General features: G+C 37.6%; 1 protein-coding gene across 1 annotated transcript in view; it reads right to left on the bottom strand.

Moving 5' to 3' along the window:
• RBKS (ribokinase) overlaps positions 1-14,852 on the bottom strand; it is a 68,240-nt gene that overhangs the window by 30,794 nt on the left and 22,594 nt on the right. Inside the window, exons 3-5 of the mRNA XM_054818837.1 lie at positions 13,240-13,303; positions 10,339-10,401; positions 3,519-3,683 (exon numbers count right to left, since the gene is read on the bottom strand). Coding sequence (XP_054674812.1) covers positions 3,519-3,683; positions 10,339-10,401; positions 13,240-13,303 — 292 coding nt within the window. The remainder of the gene's footprint in view (positions 1-3,518; positions 3,684-10,338; positions 10,402-13,239; positions 13,304-14,852) is intronic.

The following is a 14,852-nucleotide window of genomic DNA, read 5'->3' on the forward strand; positions in this document are numbered from 1 at the left end:
AAAGGCATGTCCTGACAAGGAGTTAACCATGCTTCTGAATGTGTTACCTAACTTGTTCAAACTGCCACATTATAAAACTGTAGTGTAGACAAGGCACTGTATATTTTTAATATGCTATCTGGCAGAGCTAGACCTAAACTTAACACGTGGTAGAATATGTTAGTTAATCTAACTTTAAACTGTAGCCTAAGGCCCTGTGTAACAGCAGAAAAGGTTTGTCATGAGGACAGTATAAGTGACTTACTCACTGTTAACACAGGAAGTCGGCAGACTTGGTTTCTCACTTTGCCAATTTTATGATTAATACTTCTGTGTCTTAACCACAAGGCCATCATTTTTATATAAAGCACACACTCTTACTTCAGAAATATTCCTTATAGTAAGTGATCAAATCTTCCAACTTGGATGCCTAAATTTTCAGTCCTAACCACATATTTAGACCCTACGCGATAGCACATAATATTCAGACACCCCGAACACCTCTGAATGCCAGTTAATGCCCTAAAAGAGAAAGATGCACAGAGACTTCTGAAATCTGAGTACTGAGAAGTTTAGAAGATGACCTTTTTGATTAACACTGAAAGTTTTAGCCTTTGACTGTACAACTTCATCGTGTCTCTCTACCTGCCTCCTTAAAAAGAGTATTAAAGCAACAAAGACATTTACTCAGAAGCCAGAAAATGCCAGGATTAGGATTTCCAATGAAATTTTAATTTGGCTCCCTTATACTATTACAATACAGTATGTATTATAATAAACTCTTTAATTATATGATCACATACCGCTGAAAAACAGCATGTGATCACATAATTAAAGACTACAACATAATACATATGCAGAAAGGAGACAAATTAAGGTTTCACAGGCAACCTTAACTCTTGCATTTCCTATTTTCTGAATTGCAACCCTAATAAAGTTTTTTTAAACACAAATCTTTAAGGTATACTTTCCTAGGTAAAACAAACAAACAGCACAGATTGGAAGACAAACTGTCATGTGGTATCACACCGACATATTACATGGGTTAGAAGCAGTACTGGAAGTGTTCCAACTTGGGTTCTAAGTAACACAGACTCATCACGAACAGGGTGTAACACATTACTATTAGTTTGCTCCCATGTTTAATATCTGCTGAGCAGGGGGGAGATAGAGGAACCCTAAGATTCTCTTTCAGGCTGTGAAGAAGAGTGTGGCTTGTGAACAAGGCAATCTGTTTGGTCCTCCTGAGGAACACCAAATTATTTTCTGCCCAAATTCTTTCTCTCCCTTTGCCAAGATCCATTTCCACACAACTCATATGCACTTCATATAATTATTCACAGCCTTCCTTTCCCTTTTCCTTTTCCTTTCCCTTCTCCCCAAGATTGTCACAAGATCTTTCATAATCAGTGCCACAATGAGAGGATGTCAGAACATGAGATGTCCCTCTCTAGCTTACAGATCCAGGTGATGTTTACTGAACAGAAGCAAAGGGTTCTTGCCTTGCCTGTCCACATTCCTTCCCCGTCTTATTGTTTATTTATTTCCGTAAGAATGAAGAAAATCAAGCAAAAAAACCCCCTTGAAACAGAGGTTTGAGGCATCTGGGTATGCATCTGTTTTAAACAAAAATAGTCTAGTGCACATCCTAACATGCAGTACTGCATTATACATGAGGGTATTGCAGGCTAAAAGAAGGGAAATTGCATTAACAATTTACAGTTGGCTAAGGATAGATTTTTACAGTGCTACAAACTCAGCTATTTACTTTGATTTGACTGCACATGACATTTGAACATGTGTAGCCTACTGCTTTAAAGCAGAAGCAACCAAAGCTTTCCTGATATGAGCTGCACAATGATAGCAGACTGACAGTGCAGAACTATAGCTGGCCCACAGTTAACTGCTGTCTTTTCTGGATATATTATGCTGTCTACAGTTGCTAAATGCTTGCATGTCTGTTCTGTGTGTCAGGTTTGGATTTTTTTTAATTGCCTTTAAAAAAATTCTATCTTTTCTTCTGTCACAGGCTGGCATCTTACCATATGAGGGTGACAGAAGTGCGAAGCATCTTACGAAAACTATGCGTAGAGTTAGAAGTAGACAAAATAAGTCATGGATATCGACTCATGACTCAACTACAGTCCATTAACCACTAGATTAAGAATGCTTTTATCCATTTTCATAAAGCATAATGAAAAAATATAGTAAGCTCTGTCTCTCCCCCCCCGTATATTTTAAGCATTCCAGGCGCTACTCAGTTTTCTAAAGTTTTAAATTTTTATTTAGATTTTCATAAACCCAGTTTTGACATTTCAAACAGAAGTCCAAATAATTTTTCCCCATGCACAGTTCTATTGATTGAGTTTATGACTATTACCACCACAGTTTCAGAGCCACTCTCTCTGAGCCTTGCTTCTGACATAGCTGCTTAAATCAGCACAAAATACGTAAACATGATGCACAACATTCTGCTACACCTGAAGTCTTCGCTAGCGTGTGATCACTAGTGATCACAACAGGTGCACAACAGGCCTCAGTGCAGAAGGACTGAAGAGTCAACAATCACAATGTGCTATGATCTACTGGAGCAAGCCTGGGCCCAGCTGCAAGGAATCAGTTAGTTCTGATCCCAGTTCCATCCCTGACCTGCTGTATGATTGATGATATTATGAGCTGCCCCTTCCTTGTCTATCTTCCAGATAGATACGAACATATTTTTAATCTCATATAGATGCCTCGCTTGCATAATTATTTAACGTAGTGTTCAAATACAGTAGTAATTGCGTTTGAATAACTGAAAGCATTCCAGGCACTTAAACAAGAAAAACATCATGTCAGTAGTGAAACCCCATCCTGTTCAAGCAAAATGTCAGCTTTTAGCTACCTGTGTGCTACACTGAAGGAACAATGGCCTACATTTAAAAGTACAGCACAGTAACAATTTACTAATAATTTCACAGACCATGACTCTGTCTATTCACTGGCAGCAGGCCAAGTCACACTCTAAGAATTTTGGTTAAGAAGATTTTCTTTTTTTTTTTTACTTTAAGGATGCTAACTTCTCTATAGAAACCCACAGCCATACCTACTGCTATGCTGAGACAACAAGGGTCTAAGTCTGTTTTTAATGTAATTTCATTCACTTTATTGTGTGTGTGACTTTACTGACTTGCATTCATTATGTTTGTTCTGCTCTGGAATAATACCAGAGTCAGGCCCATAGTTCCTGACCTAACAACATTATACTGTATTTAGTCACAGCATGAAAATAGGAGGAAAGGCAGCACCAGACATACACAGGGAGATTATAAGGGTATGGGTTGGATTTGCCATTCAAGGTAAACACTGCAAAATTTTAAAACTTAATTCAGTTTTCATTAGCGTAGCATGTATTTGTTGGCTATTGTTTCATTTCTAAATAAAACTAGTATGACAGAAACCAGAATAGATCACAGGATCTTTATTTAGAAAGCATGACAAAGAATATTTTTCATGCAACAGAAATGAGGGAGACAGAATGACTTATGTTAAATTACCTCCACTGGCACGTGCCATTTTCAGAGCTTCAAGAGAAACAGCAGGGCTTATTTCTAGCTGGCAAACAACCACTTTGGCTTTGCAGATGACATCAGAAGCCCTCTTCAGGTCTTCAAAATTTAAAAGCAGGTTGGCTCCTGGGACTATGACAATAACATTCTGTCCTACAAAGAAGATATTGTGTTTTTTACATTAACTGTTGCAATAATGTATGTAAATCAATTCCTTGCTTTTCTACAGTAGTTTTCAGATGAGTATTTCAATTTGCTTTCCAAAAAAAAACCCACTAAAAATGCATGCATTGCTGACATTTTCAAATATCCAAAGATTTCAGAAGATAATCAAAAAGATCAATGGACCAATGAATGCTACACCGCACAACAAATGCAGTATATATTTCTTTCGGAAAAGTCATGTATAGGCTTTCCCCAGTCTTATTTTGGTGTTTTCTAGGAACTCTGAAGAAGCACTGCACTAGTCACAGTGGAGATGGGGGGACATACGCTAAGGCTGATATTTGCTTTTTTCTAAAATATTCCAGTAGCACTTGGAAGAGAAAAGCATCAAGGTGATTACCGAGTTCATATGCCATAAAAATTTTAATTTTTCCATCAGCTGGAAACAGAGAATATTTCACACAGCTATGAAAATTATGCATGTTCTTTAGATTTCAGAGAAGCAGACTTGCTCCATTTACCTGCAACACTTCCGAGTTAGGGCCCCTAACCAGCATGAAAACCAGAATCAGCTTGCCACCAAAATCCAGAAAGGTAATGCCTGTGTCTAGGGAAAGCTTTATCAGAAGCGAGTAAAAAAGGTGTGTGATAGATTCTTCTGCACTTAAAGCTGGCCAGTAGAATGGTCAAAACAAAGCTGTATGTGCGGAAGCATGGCAGTATCTCAAAGCACGTCTAAGATCCTTTTCATTCTCGTAGTTTGTTTTACAGTTAGGTGAGGAGGTTCATTTACGTAGGTTCCACATATTCTTTTGTTTTCCTTCAGACATGCAAGTTGCCTTCTTTTATTGCAGTTTCTTTCTCTCATTCTTTTTTAAATCTCTGTTACAACACCTAGAGACCTTCAGGCATGGGTGCCTTCAAATTAAAATTTATTATTAATCACTCAGGTATTAAATTCAATAAGTCAGTTGTTCCTTGATTTACAGGCTCAGCCCGCCCCCGCTGAAGATTCCTTTAAGGACTGCCAATCATTAAAGGCTACCAATTCTGTAATGAACTGAATTACTCTGTAAATAAATATTTATGTTTTTAAATACATTATTTTTGTTGAATGCGACTTCAAAGTCCTTTGAATAAGAAACGTGCAAAGCTTGTCTCCCTAAATATGCTCTGAAAAGAAAGCAGGACAATGGAAAGAATAATATAGTGATCTCAGAGGGAGGGGCCCAAGCTTTCCAAAGCAATTCTGCTGTCAATGGTTTGGTACAGAACAGCTGCATATGAAAAGCAAAACCTCAGCATTTAAAGCCAACGCCCTGCTTTTCAACAGACAATGATGGGCATCTCGGATAAAAAAAAAAAAAAGAAAAAAGAAAAAACCTTCTGCAACAAGTAAATGCTATCAAAGATATCTGAATCCTGATGAGGAAACATTCAAAGGCAAATTGCACCTATTTTGCCAAGCATATATTTTGAAAGCTTATAGGGTGCAGCAGTGCAAACAGTAAAAGGCAGGGAATCAGTGGAACAAAAATACATTTCATTTCTGCCTGGACTCTGTACTACCTAGAATCTCAGACTCTATCCACATGTCTTGCTGCATTATCTCGCTGAACTATTTAGCTGTACTGACATGTATATTATTATTAGACTTTAGAGCTAATGGCCCAAGGCGATAAGGAAGGCTGTTTTGCTTAAACCCATATGTGCAAATTCAAGGTAGACCACGCTGCACTGGATCACAGTCAGAAGCTTTTCTTTGTAACTACAAAAGGTCAGAGACTTAAAGTCTGCTTTCAAACCTGCCAGGGAAATGCAGTACCTACTGCGGTGTAACAGTCCAGACGAGCTTAACCCAAGCTGGAGGGAAAAAGCCACGTTCTGTTCTTAGCTATCTATACCGCACTAACTGTGAATGACAGGAGTCACCACAAACTTACACCCGCATGCATGAAAGCAGAATCTGGACCCATGCACTTCCAATCAATACCAGAATATTGTATTACCAGCAACCATTTTGCTGAAAGCAATTATTTCTTGCCAGGGAAATCAGATGGGAAATCAGTACCAGGGACAACAGAGTTAAAGACAGATGGCAGAGAGGGGTGGGATTCATCTTGTCCAACATTAACTAATTTTTAAAGTTTTCCAAAAAATCCTACATTCTAGAAAATTCTAAGAAAACTAATTTGTAAAAATTTCTAAAAATTAGTTTTCTAGGTTCCTTCAACAAGGAGGAGAGACAAGTATTTTCAGGTTTTTTTAATCTTACATATCTTAGATATCTGTTTGAGGAGATAAACTATTGTCTGGAAATGCCTTTGTATCTCTGTTAACTCTGGGTGAAGCCTTAAGCCGTACACCTAATTTTGAAATGGCTCAAGTAAGGTAAAACGTTACCCACACTAAGAATGAGGAAAATATACTTACTACATTACAGTTAATTCTAACATACCTTTACTTAGACTCAACATTCTCAGTTTTGATGGCAGCATCTATATAATTTTAAGTTTTGCAGACATTAGCTAAAATATTAAGGGCCACATTCACAGTTGCTGTAAGCTAGACCAGCTAAATGAAGCTGATAAGCTTGTGCAAGCTTACACCAGATGGGGACTGGGTCCAATCAATACTGAAAACAACGTGAATGCTGCATATGTAAATACTGTCCTCTTGGGCTTCTAAACCTGCTACTGTTACTTCTTAGAAAGATGAGTAACTCAAGCTAGATTTTTTTACAAGTGTCATTTTATAGATGCCACCAGCTGAGAAGTGCCAGTGGAAAAATCAAAAGCAAACCAGTAAACACCACAGTGCAATAACCATCACATTTTAAAATGGGGCGATGAGCCTAAAAGACATCAGTAGTGCTTAGAACTCACCAAAAGCTCAAACAATGCAATTATAACAATAGCTGCAGAGCTTCTGCATAATAATTCACAGGGAAAGAAGATGATATTTGTGACCAGAAAAGAATGTTACAAGAAAAACATTTGCTGGCAAATCACACAGTTCATGAATATGAGGACAAGTTTTGGGTGTGTCATGGTATCATAATTTCTATGCAATTACTTGGTAGAAGTATTGAATAGTCTTGTACACAAAACATTCAAGTTCATGATGAATGTCAATACATAGAAATTCTATAAAAATTCAGGTGGCATTTCTTCATAATCCTGAAGGTTCAAACCAAAGATTTTCTCTTTGGAAAGTATAATTCAAACAAGCTGGCATACGTATTCTAAGTTTGCCTTGTTTATTTAGCCTTATCTAAATATATATACTGAATGTTTTTATACTAGTAATGCTTTGGTATTGGAGGTACACTCACTTACAAAATAATGCCTATTCACTGTTCATGAATGATTAATAACTTTATCGTAAAGTCAGCAGGATGCTTATCTCAAGTGAGGGTTATCTCGCAGTGCTCTGTGTAGGTGAGCTTTAAGTCCTAACTTGCAATAATCAAGAGCACTTTAATCATGACCTGCCAACCTCTGTTGTCCCTCCACCGAATTTTTGCTATGAACACGGAAGTTGTCAGACTGGTTCAAACTACTGGTCCGGTCAGGCCAGCTTAATGGCGCCGTCAACAGTCAGTACCAGATATGGACAAAGCTGCAAGAAATTTCACAGGTAATCATGTAAAAAATTATCTGTAAAGAGGGTTTTTTTCCCTCCCTATATGTGTACGTAAAAGTACAACACACATCATCACTTTATGGAGTTCTTATCATTCAATAGCACACTGTTAGCAGAAGGTGTGCTAAGTGACAGAGCTAGTGGAAAGAAGGCAGGCTGAAAGGGGAAACAAATGCTGGCGTTCAAAGTGCTGTGATGCACCTCAAAGAAAACGTGTTAAGAAAAGCAGCTGGATGTACCAGCTTTTCTCCTTAAGAAAGTACAGAGTCGAAGTGTACAGGGTCCTGGTAAACTGAATGTTTAGTATTTAGTCAAAACCTATCTCAAGAGGCAGTCGTATAAAAGAGAACAGCTGAAAGGAACACAAGGTTCCAGAGAGATTTCTGCACAGATTTCTGAGAGCAGCCCAGAGGGAACCTTTGCAGTGTCTCTGGGCTGCATGTTTTCCATAAACTTGTTAAACATCTCTCCACCATTTTGCATTAAAGCAGGGATTTATTGAAACTATACTGTATGTCCAGAATATATGAGAATATCAAATGTGCCTGATAATTTTCAAATTTTTACTACTTTGCCAATTACAATAATGGGTGAGTTATAGCTGTGCAATTCAGTAACTGGTAAAAATCGTCCCAGAAATTCAGCAGCACTAGCTAGACAGACACAGGTAACATCAAGGAAAGCTTACTTCAGAGCCTCCTCTGACTCTGCTCTCTACAGTTTTCTTTTCCTCTGCCTTCACTCATCCATCACGGTCTGCTCCCTCTACTCGAGTATCTCTCCTACTTCTGCCTATGATTTTACTCAATTGATTGGAGTTGGTATTTTTCCCAAGTATCAGTACTTGTAAAGAATTGGTAAGATAAAGTGCAGGTTAGGTGTGTGAAAACACAGCAATTAAAACTTGGCGATTTAAATAGATGATACCCATGTTTTTTATTTGTCCCTTGCTGTCGTAACACAAAACACAATCATCACCCCCAACTTCAAATGCTTCCCTTTCAGGTATAATTTGAAGTAGCAAAAACTACTTTACATTAGTGCATTGAATGCTGTGGTGTTTCAGCTATGCCAGCACAACTACTGTGGTAAAACATGCATGTGTTGACAAGCCCTTTGAAAAGTGCTGTAAAACCTGTTTAGGTCAAATCAGCCAGGTTTCTACAGGAAAAAAAATAGTGTCTCTTGCAACAGCAAAGCACATAAGTACTGCTATTTTATTGCAATTTACTCAATTCAGGCGCCAGATGGTTTTAAAGAGAAGTAACAACCAGAACCATTACCAATTCTGTGCATCTGTTTGCTTTATAGCATAGTTCTGACCAGGTTTGCTCTCCTACTAGATTTTAAATGAAATAAGAGGACAGTGGTAACTTAATTTAGGATTTTTCAGTTTCTGAAAGAAACAAACTAGGTGACATTATGCATTACTCCTCTAACTATGTGAATCACAAGACTATTGGAGACCCTTCACACTAGCATGTAAGATAGCCTGCTGTGAACCTCATGGCACTGAACAATCAGTTTTCCTTTCCTGGGCTTATAAAGGTTTTAGATCCACAAGATGGTTTTGTTCCTTACCCTTCAGAAAAATTCATGGCGTTATAATGTGAACAGGTCATCCTCTGCTCATTCAAGTTTACACCACATTTATCTTAGTTGACCACGCATATGAATTGGGAAGTAATAAGACTGCTTCTTATTCAACTATTCCGGACAGCAAATGTTGTGCAAAACATTATTACATGTACAAAACAGTGAGGCCTGGGAGCACACTACTGGATTCTCACTGTCTCTCCTATTTACAATGGGCAGAGTAGTGAATGTATGTGGCATAAGAAAGAAGTTCCTGAGAGTTACTATGGTAATTTACCTCCTGGTCCAAACCAAGAGAAAGAGGTGGAAGTAAGAGGCAGGTAACCAGTTTACTCAATGTATGAGAGCTACCTTATTTCTGAATTAAAGCTGTCATGCAAGGCTTTGATTAATCTTACTTAGGGAAAATTAAACTCACATCTCCAACTAATTTGCCTAATTTTCCTGAATGTTCCTGTGTAGACTTGCCTTTAGTCACAGTTCCTTCCCAGGTTTGTTTCTGGAGTGAATAGTCATGCTTCCTTTCCCATTTTGAGCTGTAGCCCAATGTACTACCATCAGGTTACATAGGAGCTCATGAAGTTGATGTGTCAGCTAAGCTGTGGTAACTGTTCAAATGAAGGCTGCAACAAAAATGAACTAATCCAATCACACTTAATTTGTTATGTTGGCATAAACATTATCGGTCCTGAGCTCTAAATTTTGATTCAGACACACGCACTTCTCCTAAGAGCCCTCAATAGCACAACTTGCTTGAGGAAAAGATAAATTCAAAGTTTTCAGAGGATAATTTAGCAGTCTTGAAGGATAATACAAAACCAAGCCAAATCTTCTTTTCTTCTTCGACTACAATATGAGATCAAAGGCACAGGTTAAGGCAAATTAACACAGAAAAAACAAATACGCCATTTCACTGTGTATTCATCACTGCTGATGCAACTTGGGATCAAGCATTGTGGTAATAATACAAGATCAACATAAATATTTCTACTTATACTAAGGACAATTCCTTTTCCTGATTCAGGGCCTAATGACTCAGTGTGCTGAGGAGGCAAACTCTTTCCTCATAGTAAAAGTGCTAGGTAAGTTGTCGTGGAAAAGGAGAGCTTTAACCTTCTGCTACACTGTGTGTTCTGGCCAATGTAAAACTAGATAGATCGGCTGGCTGATTGAACTATGGCTATCACACTGCTAATCTAAGCGTCTGATTCTTCTGCTTTTAGGCACCTCATCCTACAACACTGCCTATAATAAAAGGAAGTGCAACAAAGTGTGAGTAAGATCATGAAAAAAATGAAAGATGTAGAAAAAATAATTCCACAAGTAACAGTGACAAGGCAAAGGTTTCTTTTATGGCTGTAGAGGCAGAACAAAGAGGATAATTCTGAGTAGAAATATGTACCTTCACTGTTGACAATTATTGAAGCAGTTCCAGTAGCAGCATCTGTAGTCTGACCTACAAATGCTAAGAAAGGGAAAAGTTACAGCATGCATTAGTTCAATACATTACTTTCAACCAATAGCATGTGATGCAGTTTAATTGAATTAAATCTAAAATGAACCCATAACCTCCAGCAATTTAAAAATGCTAATTACTCTTTCATGTGCAACAATGCCAGAGAAGCTAACAACAACAAAAAGTGTTAATTTACACCCACAAAACAGAAATGCGAGTCCAACATTCTTTAATTTGGCTACATCTCTGCTTTAGAGAAAGCATGTTATTTATACAGCCTTCTCAGGCACTTCACTCCTACATGGAAGTACTTCTTTTATCCAATGAAACAATAGAGTCAAGGCTGGAGAAAACTAAAATATTAAAACAACACAGCATTTAATTCGGTGTAGATTTGCATTTCAGCAATAATATTAACATGTGCTATGAAGGCAGCGGAGAGGCTGTGTGTTTCCTCTTTGCATTATTATTCAGATAAATTAACCAGAAGTGAGGCTGGCAGCACTGTCTATTATAAAGATTGTTCCATATTTACTACTACAAGAACCTGTTTTCAGCTGTCAGCAAATTTGTCAAATATTAAGCAGTGGTCCAAAACTTTCTATGACAGGTGGGGGTTTTTTAGGTAGAATCGTAGTAGAAGACTGTCAAAAAACTTGAGGGTTTAGTTTGCTTTTTTTTTCCCCCAGAACTGTATTTGAGAAAAAGCTACTATTTTATTTGAGACAAATTCTGCTGATCTTTTGTTTAAGAAGCTCTTGCGTTCTAACATTTTAGAACATGGACTCAAAGCTGGGCAAAAGTTGGCTTCTTTCTCAAGATGTGCCTTTTGTGGCCAATTTAAAAATCTGCTCAAATTTGAACAAGGCTGAAAAAACACCTAACATCATGCTCATTCAGTTTTGCTAAAGTATCGTAGGTACTAGCCCTGGAGGTACCCTTATCTAGCTGAGAGTTATCAGGGTCAGAGCAGACCTTTCCCTGCAATTACAGCTTCTTTTCACTATGAGCTAGGTCTGCACACTGGAATTGAAAGCAGAGAATTTGTATCTTCAGTGCTCTCAATGCTCTTCCTGCAGAAAATAGGCAGCATGAGCAGCAAGCTGCCCAGTTCAAATGCAGGAGAGGGAGTAATGCATCAGTAAAGGTCTAAACGGTCTGAGCAGCACTGGTAGCTGATAGGTTGTGGAAGACAGGAAGCCTGGGAAAGGATAAAATTACAAACCAGATTGGAATTGGAAAGAAAAGGAGTAAGGTGATATTTTAGGAAATAGAACAACGTAAACAAAGATGACATACGACAAGGATCCAGAACACGAAAGTTGGCAGAAGTAGCATTATGGCAAGGATTTTCATCCGGTACCCAGTATCCTCATGCATAACAACAGGGATCGGCTAGTCAAGGATTAAACTGAGATGCAAAGCCAGGGACTGAAATAAGACGGTCCTAAACAAAAAGGTCTGTGCACACTGAATCACCCTTGCCTCCAAATCTTGGAATGCAAATGGGGATCCCGGACCAGCCCCACCAGCAGTACATCCTATCTTCCTCCAGGGCTGATCAACGTAGTGGGTGACAATCTAACACCATTCTGAGATATTTTTAACTCGATCAGCAGAAATTGGTTCCTTGGACCTAAATGTTCCAGTCCTTCAATTGATCTATCTAGGCATCAATGAAGTGCAATATAATGGAATTTCTGATTTTTTTTCCTATGCTTTTCTTTTGCTGCTATAAAGACTATTTAAAAATTTATGTTAAGACTGCAAAATCAATCATTTAAATCAGAAAACATGAGATTTAAGGTTCCTTGTGGAATATACATTTTCATTAAGTGCTATGCATTATAATAGCTTTATTTACTTGATCAAAGACTTTATTCACAAGGTAGGCATGCTTAGGAGAGATTTAGAACTGTATACTAACAGACATTGTTATTATGGTATCCTTGCCTGGTTTCTTGCATAAGTTGGAAGATATGCAATGAATAAACCTGTATATACATTTGTGAACTATTTAGATGCTATACTGATAAGCATAATAAAAAAGCCCACAAAATACTGATAGTTCTGTCTTTAAAGCAGGATTTGAATAATGCAGTAAATGAAGCTTGTGGCTGCACATTAAACAGAAAAGACAAACAGAATATTGAATTGCCACTTAGTGATTCCATCTGTCCATCCTTGTCCACCCTGAAGGAGACAAGAGTCATGTAGACAAAAATGTGATCACGTAGTTAAGCAGCGCACAATAATACATTTACACAAGAGAGAGAATTAGGGTTACAAAGGTGCAAAGACACTAGAATATTGTGAATGCTTAACTTTCCCTTTTCCCAAAAGCCTTTTAACATTGATTTGTGTGTGTGTGTGTTTTAACAAACATTGGCTGCAGTCTCTAAAATGACTGCACATGTCATTTCACAAAATAGAGGTGAAATGTACTGAGTTGACAAATGCATTTCCACTCTATCCCTCCTCCCCCAACATGAAATTGAGAATGAATAATCAGACTGGATTTTTCAATTTCTCACCAGGCATTATCATCATTAACGCCAGCCTAAACGATTGCATAACAGCAAGTTATCTTCAGGTGACTCGTACTGATGTAATCATCTGAGATTTAGAGGTAATAAAATTATATTTTATTTTTAGTGGTAGAGCTGATGTTGGAAGTCCCCATGTTCTCACCCGTACTCACTCAATCCTGCCAGCTGTGTCAAAACAATTATTCATAGTTCTGAACGGTAAAACATAACCAATAAGGCAATAAAATAAGAAACCCTCCACTACCAATTTTTAAAGCTTAAAATTAATACAAAGGGTTTCTTTAATGTAAAATGTTACCTGTAGAAATACCATTCTTCTTCAAGTTTTCAACATAATCATTGCCAAAGGAATCCTTCCCAACCTATTCAAAAGATGAAAGGATAGGTTTTCTTTCTAGAAAAGTGAGAGGGTAGATAGATCCTCTTTAGACAACAGAATGCTCTAATGTAATTTGAATACGCTTTCTGTTTTGCAGCACTTTGCCTCATTAATAAACAAATAATAAACTAACAAATAATAGTAAAAATGTATTAATAGAATTAATAAACAAGATGAATAGTGTTCTGCAGTTTTCTCCTCCTCTGTTACAAAACTCCCCCCTACACCCATGTTGCTATATTCAAGTTTCATTCTCTTACAACCACTGTGTTCCTTTGACACTGAAGCTTTCTGGGGATTGTAAAATCTGGAAATGTACTGAATTATTCAGCTTTGAATTGAAAGCATTTATAGCAACTCTGGTCTCCTTCATAATTGTAGTTTGTATTTTGAATTTTCTACCTCAAGTTTCCTCCAAAAAATATCAAACTGTGGGTATGGGATTAGAAAGTGACAATAAACATGGCATTGCTGATTTTTATAATTCTCAGTACTAAATGTACTGTTTACAAATTCAACATTTTTTTTTCCTTTATCCAGCAACAGCAGATCAAGTTGAGTTAGGGAGTCAAGCTATGCTCTATTGTTTTTCTAACAGCAAGTTAAAGAGCTTGTAATTTCAGCTCCGCTAATCCTTTTAGCTGTACAGAATTCTGCTTGCTGTTTATTCAGACTAATAAACATTTCTTTTTGTTACACTACACAAGCTGAACAAAGGAGATGAGGTATATGAAGAAAAAAATGGTATAACTTGCTTAATGTCAAAATAGAATTTAAAATAGATTTATAAAGACAACATAGCTTTTAATTTACCACTTTTAGCCTATATCTTCAGCATGCATAATGTGTGCTCCCACTTCTAAGAGTAAGTCCTGTATCTGAGCGGTATCGAAGACTGACCATTGCTACAGGAAGTATTTTTGCAAGAGGGAAGAAAAATCTTTCAGATTAGAGGCCAAATCAAGATCCTAGTCACAGTTTAGACAACAAAGGAATTACATGAGGAACCCTAACTAATGATCCATCTTCTCATAAAACAGCACTAAATAGCTAACAGTGTATTTGAGTTACTGGAAGCACAAAGCAGCTGCCTGTATTGCCTCCTGTTAGAAATGTGTCTATTTATGAGCTCAGGCCTTTGGAAAGCTCAGAGAAGGCCGGAGTACTAGCTAGTGATCACAATAATCAAACCCTGTGATTCAGAATTCTAAAATTTAAAGTGTCACAGAGGGATGAGCCCCACATATTCTATCGCACAACCATGTTTTGAAACATACTTTCATTTCCTATAACCTCTATAAGGGATTTTTCTAAAGCATTATTAGGGATGGTCCCAGTCTTTTACAAAAGGAGGACAGCAATTTAGGTCAAAACAGTCTAACCAGACAGAACATTCCTCTAGTACATGGGGAAAAAAAAAAACCCAACAACATTTACTTTGGTCACTGTGTTATTCATTGTTTGCATATTAGAATACTTCTGTATCTCTGACTACTCCCAGTTTGCCAGACAGGGCGGGTCGTCAGAAGCTG

This window comes from Grus americana, chromosome 3 (assembly GCF_028858705.1).
Source record: "Grus americana isolate bGruAme1 chromosome 3, bGruAme1.mat, whole genome shotgun sequence".
NCBI classification, from domain to species: domain Eukaryota; kingdom Metazoa; phylum Chordata; class Aves; order Gruiformes; family Gruidae; genus Grus; species Grus americana.